Source organism: Camellia sinensis, chromosome 5, assembly GCF_055761805.1.
Source record: "Camellia sinensis isolate YWXY chromosome 5, ASM5576180v1, whole genome shotgun sequence".
Classification (NCBI taxonomy): Eukaryota; Viridiplantae; Streptophyta; class Magnoliopsida; order Ericales; family Theaceae; genus Camellia; species Camellia sinensis.
Window position 1 is genome coordinate 87,192,736 of NC_138965.1, and position 7,554 is coordinate 87,200,289.

At 34.7% G+C, this 7,554-nt stretch overlaps 1 protein-coding gene across 2 annotated transcripts; it reads left to right on the top strand.

Moving 5' to 3' along the window:
* The first annotated feature begins 2,110 nt into the window (after positions 1-2,110).
* LOC114278351 (O-fucosyltransferase 38-like) lies at positions 2,111-7,199 on the top strand. Of its 2 annotated transcripts, none has more exons than XR_014329720.1 (9): positions 2,111-2,279; positions 3,425-3,698; positions 4,042-4,131; positions 4,479-4,685; positions 5,123-5,251; positions 5,616-5,763; positions 5,865-5,993; positions 6,196-6,291; positions 6,870-7,199. XR_014329720.1 is itself a non-coding variant. In XM_082869203.1 (9 exons), exons 4-6 carry the CDS (start codon positions 4,641-4,643, stop codon positions 5,686-5,688), a joined length of 267 nt encoding a protein of 88 aa, XP_082725329.1. In that variant the 5' UTR covers positions 2,111-2,279; positions 3,425-3,698; positions 4,042-4,131; positions 4,479-4,640; the 3' UTR covers positions 5,689-5,763; positions 5,865-5,993; positions 6,196-6,291; positions 6,870-7,199. The 2 variants fall into 2 exon arrangements, 1 of the variants encoding a protein (XP_082725329.1); XM_082869203.1 differs by having other exon boundaries at positions 5,596-5,763.
* Positions 7,200-7,554: the final 355 nt, after the last annotated feature.

A 7,554-nucleotide genomic window follows, 5' to 3' on the forward strand; every position in this document is an offset into this window, starting at 1 on the left:
CTAGAGACTCTCGATGCCCTGATTGTTGCCATGACTATGCAAAGTCAAGGTAAATCAGGTGGCATGATTTCCAATTCCCATGTTGCATAGTCATAACGACAATCAGGGCATCGAAGATCTTTGAAAATCAACCGAGCCTGGATACAATCAATATGATAAATATGTCTGCAAGCACGGGAGCACACGTACATTGTGTCCTTAGAGGAACTCCTCCAAGCATATGTGACACTCAACGATACCAAAACCTACCTCTCTCTCAATAGGAAAGGTAAGCACAGAAAATGACTCCACCACACGTGGATCAAGTTCCTGTGCAATAGCCGGTGGTGCTAATCCTAAACCAGCTACTTGCACACATTTTAACAATTAAATAATAAAAAGAACTATAATAGAAGTAAAATAGCACATGCAACAAATAATGCTATGATAAAATCAATTGGATTTTTTACCTTCAAAAAATGTGTAGCAAAGTGCAAATTGGGTCTTTTCCTTTCGAATTGTCGGTAATTTTCTCTTGTGTTACTATTGAGTCTAAATTGATGAAGATGACCCAAATTATCTAATTTTACAAATTGATACAATAAATAAAAAAGTAAATAAGATAATATATTGATAAAAGATAAAACCTATTTGTTTATAATAAAAAAATAAAAGTAAAAAGCATTCTTGACATGTTCTCTATCTACAATAGATAACTTCTTACGGCTTTCCATTGTAGGTTCACATGTGAAAAAGAATGAAAGTTTGAGAACATCGCACCCATACCACTCTACTCTATTGTAGAGGGTCTATCTATTGTGAAAAAAATCATACTCACAAATGACATACCTCAATAGTATGGAGGTCATAATTAAAAAAAAAAAAAAAGTTACAACCAAATATTACATGAGGTATAATTAAAGAACTATTGGATCATAAACAAAATAATGTCATAATTAACATCACAATATATCATAACTGTCAACACAATAAATCATAATCAAAAACACAAAAATTGTAACTAAGGGTACATATTGTACACACCCTGCCGCGGGGGGGGGGGGGGGTATGAGAAAAAATTCTATCTGGCTTACCTCACTACAGGAAATATGAGTTTAGGTGGCGTTTTTTTAACGGCGTTTTATAAAACGTCACTGTTTTTAATATTCAATGGCGTTTTATAAACGTCTTGTTTTTCTTTAATTAAAACGGTGCCGTTTTATGAATAGGAGGCGTTTATAAACGTCTTGAAATGCATGTTATCTCACGCGCTTCCTTTTCAAATCTGAGAATCTCAACTCTCAAATTGAACCGATGCACTCGCAAATACTCTCTCTCTCTCTCTCTCTCTGTTGTCTTCAAATGCGTGTTATCTCACAGAGATTCAGTTGCTTATCAATGGAATCCTCAGAAATCGAAGTGATTCATCAGAGCGATTTCGAAGTTCATCTCAGCGATTTAGATTAGTCTCAGCGATTCAGATCTCGAAATCGAAGTTCATATCTCGAAATTTTAAAATTCTGAGTTCATGTCGCTTCAATTTCATATTGCTATTCAAATCTGAGTTCATATCACTTGGATTTCGATTTAGATTTAGATCTGAGTTCATATCCCTTCGGTTTCGATTCAGATCGTGATTCAGATCTCAACGATTCGGATCGGTTTCAGTGATTCATATCTCAAAATCGAAATCGAAGGTCATCTCAGCGATTCAGATCGGTGAGCTCCATTCTCTCTCTCTCTGTCTCCCTCCCTCTCCCTCTCTCTGTCTCGCAGAGATTCCGTAATTATCGCAGAGATTCAGCATGTTGATTCAGAGGTTCAGATCGATCTCAGCGATTCAGATCAGTGATTCATCCGAGCGATTTCGAAGTTCTCTCTCGAAATGGAAATCGAAATTCATCTCAGCGATTCAGATCGGTGAGCTCCACACACTCTCTCTCTTTCTCTCTCTCTCTCTCTCTTAAGGTGTAATCGATCCTTCGATATTCTATGAATGTTTTTGATGTTTGATTTGAAATGATCCTGTCATATCCCTCATTTATCAACCTATATGTATTGACCCTTTCTCATCTATAAAAATCATACTAATGCCCATTCTAAAAATCAACCTATATTTATCAACCTATAGTTCTGCAGAAGATGATATAGTTCGTAGTTTGCGAACAAGCCCTATCAATCCTTCTAAGGATAGGACATCCATAGAAGATTTTGAAATAATAAAACCAATCAGCAGAGGTGCATTTGGTCGAGTTTTCCTGGCAAGGAAAAGGGCAACTGGGGACTTATTTGCTATAAAGGTAATGCCATACTCCACGAAATGGATAGATTATTTGGAATATTAAATTTGAGTGATCAGTAGTTATTTATTTGTACCAAGTTAATTTGTTTGGAATATTCAAATGCTAAATATATCTATATATAAATGTTTATATATGTATGTATGTACGTATGTATATACATAGGTATATATGTATTGTTGATGCTAGGCACAACAGTGGATGAAGGAATTGTGCAAGGGGAAAGAGAAATTACTAGATTTTGGAGTGGCTGAAGTAAGATTATATAGATTTTGAATGTCAAAATGCTAATTACATTTTTTTATATTATAAAAAATAAAATTTCATGGAAGTAATGAGATTTTTTAAGAAGTTTGGGGGGTTCCTGCCTGCCCTTGGGTTGCCGCTAGCTAGGTGCACATGAGTACATACTTTATTTTGAGAGCCTAACAGTATAATGCTATTTGAGTTATTATGGACCAGTTTAGTTTACACACAAATTTTGAGTGTAGTAATAAAAAACATAAAAACATATGCACAGTTTAATTTATTGATTTTAAGAAAAATGGATACAATCCTCTGTGGTTTTACACCTATTACAATGGTGAACCTCTTATTTGATCTCCTGATATACTCACAATTTAATTCCTATAGAAGCATGTTTTTTAATCAAACCACTTGATGGATGTCTTCAAGTCCTCGAATTAAGAACACAAAAGAGAAGGGTTTGATCAAGGGTTTAAATTTTTTTTATCTCAAACAAAGTTCAAACTTTGTCTTTCGAAAAGAAGAGATTAGACTAGCAAACTCTGCGAGTCTTGAGATGTAGAGTGTGGCTTCAGAGCATGTGGGAAAATTAACACATTGATGAAATGCTTGTTGATCTACCACAAGAGTTTTGAAAAGAACTTTGTAACTGAGTCTTGAGGAATGCTTGAGAATTCATAGCCAAAGGTCCCTTCTCCATGAGTGAGAGGCTTTATTTATATGAGGCTCAAGTTGAGGGGTGATAAATTACAATTTAGCTTATGTGATAATTTTATATGAAGTGAGTGTGCATTATGTAAATTTTCTATGTTTTCTTTAGTAATTTAAACTTTGACTTCATCCGATTGATTGGAGGGAGATAAAAAGTTTCTTATTTGGTTCATCTCTTTTGAAATCAGCTTTGATGCAAAGAACATGCTGGAAAAGCTGCGAAACCGCCGGCTTGTGTTTGTTGGTGACTCTATTGGAAGAAACCAATGGGAGTCCCTTCTCTGCATGCTCTCCTCTGCAGCTCCTGATAAAACTTCGATATTTGAAGTGAATGGTAGCCCAATCACAAAGCACACTGGTTTTTTGGCATTCAAGTTCAGGGATTTCAACTGCACTGTTGAGTACTACAGAGCTCCATTTCTAGTGGTGCAAGGTCGGGTCCTGGCTAGAGCGCTCGAAAAGGTGAAGACTACTAAACTTCTAATCCAAGAACGGCAGCACAGATCTTGTTGTTGCATTGTCTATACAGATATGGGATATGGTGCAAGCGATGCAAGATTTATGAAATTGATAAATTACTGGTAGCCTTTATAAATCTCTCACTAAAGGCTACTAGGATTTATGCAGGATTGATAAATAAAAAATAAAAAATATATATAGATATAGATTATGGGTTTTAGTTTGAGTAAATTGTAGATTGAGCTTCAATTGATTGTGTGTTCACATGCATGCATGTATGATATTTGGTTTCGGAACCTAAATTTACAATCTAAATGTTCTTTCATATTTGGATTGCTTTCTTCAGGCAATAAGAGCAATATAGAGGCATAAAATGTGAATGAAGAAGGAAGAGTGCATCCAAATTGCAGAAATGCATCAAACCCTTATCATCAATGTAGTTTCCTCTTTGCTACAAACTTTTGCTACCCAAATTGTAACTTGAAAGCGGTTGAATTTAGTTTTCACTGAGTGGCACTATTTTCTATTATCTTCACATATTACATAGCTAAAATATTGTCTTGGTTTATCTGGTTGTTTGGAAATGTGCTTGCTGAATTTTGGCTGGCTGACCTCTATTTTCGTAGAGTTGTCCAATTTATTTTTCCTATTACACATTTTTGTAAATGTAGGGTTGCTGACTCTATTATAAGTTTTTTAAGTTCCTTGTGTTGTGATAATAATATGTCATTCAGGTGCCCTATATTGTTGTAATTTTCCTTGAATTACCTAACGTCTTTGTAGACACTATCAGGAGAAATTTAGGCTACTGGTGTTAAGGTTTAGCACAGTTAAGTTGCTGCTGTTCCTAATTCGCATGAAGATTTACATGATGAAATATATGATCGTGAAGATGCCTCTATTTGGGCCCAGTGAATATTCATTTGTTCTACCTCTTGGTCTGGTATGAGCTACTATGAGGAGATGACGCATTTATGGAAGGATTATCAGGTACATTATTTGCGAGCAATTTTGCAGTCTAGTATTTGTCATGGTATACATAGATTCATATGCTTGCTTAGGAAGTTATTAATTTTTCTAGCACTAGTACACACATGCACTCACACAAAAGAAAATAAATAAATAAAATAAAAAAGGAGGCCGTGGAAAGAAAGATTTTTTTTAAAAGAAGTAAAAGTTACTGGCTAGACAAAAAAAACCGAGTTTGGTGGCATTTTGTTGTCACATGGAACAACAGCCATTTTAGATGAAGGGATAATGCCTTCACAATGTTTTCCCCAAGGAGTAAGGTTGAGCAATTAAACTAGAATTTTATGTTTGTTATTTATTGAAATAAATGAAAAAACCAATTTGAACCTAGACAAAGAGTAATCTGATTATCACGTTGTTTGAGCTTGAGGGATCATTTATCAATTCACTTTTTGCAGGTGGTTCATGTTGTAAAATCAGATTCCAGACTTGCAAATAATGATCTACCTGTTGATATCCAAAGGTTGAGATGTCGTGCTCTGCTTTATGCTCTCCACTTCTCTCATTCTATTGACAATCTTGGGAAGGTTAGAACTTTTGTCTCTCCAGCATTCATCTGCCAAATAAATTTGGAATCTAGTTCCAGTTACAATTGAATTTGATCTTACCAAAATTCTGAACGCTCCTTAGAATTTTATTACAAATTTTGGGACTTCCTGTGTTGAATTTATAATGATTATAATCAATCAAACATTTGCCACCATGCATGGTTTTGGATCTATTACTCCATTTGAAATGGAATGACAAAATTTTTGAAATCTCATTAGCATTTAAAACCTTACGAGGTTTGTATAGAATGTTGCTCCGAGTATGATGTAGGTGGTAATTTACTTTTGAAAGGCCTCCTACGGGGATATTCCTGTTAAATTAGGTTCTGAGAATACATGACAGTGAGGCCGCAGAAGCTGGTGGAGCGGCTGAGATCCCGTGGGGGAAGATACATTGCTCTTCATCTGAGATATGAGAAGGACATGTTATCTTTCACTAGCTGTACTCATGGTCTTACTGATGCAGAATCTGAAGAGCTAAGAATAATGAGGTAAATATCTTGTATATATATATACATGCAAAATTTTAAAAATGATGATATACCTAAGTACAGATGTACGTATGTGATTTCATACATTTGTACATGTCTAGGCTATATGTTGACAAGTGGCAAAACTTCCTGCCTCTGCATTGGATGTAATGTACCTCCACTGGAAGATGAAGAAGATAAATTCAACAGAACAGAGAAAATGAGGCTTTTGTCCATTAACCCCCGAAGAGGTGGGAATATTTCTTCAAGCTCTCGGTTACCCTCCATCAACATTGATTTATATTGCTGCTGGGGATAGTTTGTGATGTTCTAGGCTAAATTCAATGATGACACCTACATTGCTATTTTTATTGATATGTGATATAAGTATTGCTGCCTGAATTCTGAAAAAATCCACTGAAGTAACATTTGTTTATCGATGTGATGTGGCAGGCTCGACGCATGTTGGCAAAACTAGATATTTACAGGAAGTTTACTAATGCTTTGGCAGTCGCTGTTATTGTGTCCGTAGGCTGGATATGCTATGAGGTAATTTTTCTTGTCTGGGAAATAAGGCTTAATTAATCTTTGAATGTGTTAAGAAATGTCAAGTGTTTAACATGAACCACTATAGGACAGTGGAAAGCACAAAGGGTCCGTTAAAAACCATCCTCTGTGATGAAAAGGTCTCAATAAGATAGCATCTGGCTGAGACCAAAAAAAATTATTAGCATTTGAACCATGTAGAATGCAAGAATGAGGGCCAAGATGAAAATCCCTGTGGAGAAAAAAATGGTTTAAAGGCCTGCTATTATCTACTTTGTTAAAATTTGTTGCAATTGGTAGTCAATTTCTTTGTTAAAATTTGTTGCAATTGGCAGTCAATTGGCAGTCAATTTCTTTCATTTAAAGCAGATAATTGGCACCCTATAATGACCATTATCATTCATACAATGTCCATGTGTATCTGGCAATTATAATTCACCATTCTTCTACCATCATCGTTCATTTACAACCTGTTTGGACGAGAGAAGCAAGTGAAAATTACATGCGGCGGCTATATGTTATAAAAAATTAATTGTCAATTATTTTCTTGTCTCCACATTGAATATTTTCACATGTGGCAGCTGTACTTACTCGGGAGAAGCAAGTGAAGAGTTTGACAGGGATGATCATCATGATGGATATGAAGTTGCTACATGTAGAATTTATGTGAGAGGAGAGGGAAAAAGCCATTGGAGGGAATATGATGAAGCTTTTTTTATTTATTCTTGTTCTTTTACTTTTTTTCCCCCTCTAATTCTTTTTATCTTGTTTAATTGGATTATAGTGTACTGTATGATTCCAAATGTATCATCTGTTGCACATAGTTTAGGCTCATCTTTGGATATAGTTGGAAGACAAGTGGTATTTTTAATATTATAAACCATATTAGTGTGCTTTCTATTCCTTTTTAATTTTTTTGGGCAAATTACACTTTTTAACCATTTTGATTTTAATTGATGTTTTTAAAGTCTGAACATGAATTGTTTTTATTCTTAGGTGTGCAATGCATTGTTTCTTATTTTTAATTTTGTTTTCAAGCTTAGTTTATTTATTATTTTAGTAAACATCAATTATTAGTTCTTAATAATTGTTTGACAGGTATTTTTTTTGTTCAACCGTATAAAATTAACACAATTTAAAAATTAAAAAAGGCTATGGCGGTGTTTAAAAAACGTCACTATATCTCATCCCAACGGTTAGATTTTTAAAAGGTATAAATGTTTATGACGGCGTTTTCAAAAACGTCGCTAAATGTCATAGTGACGT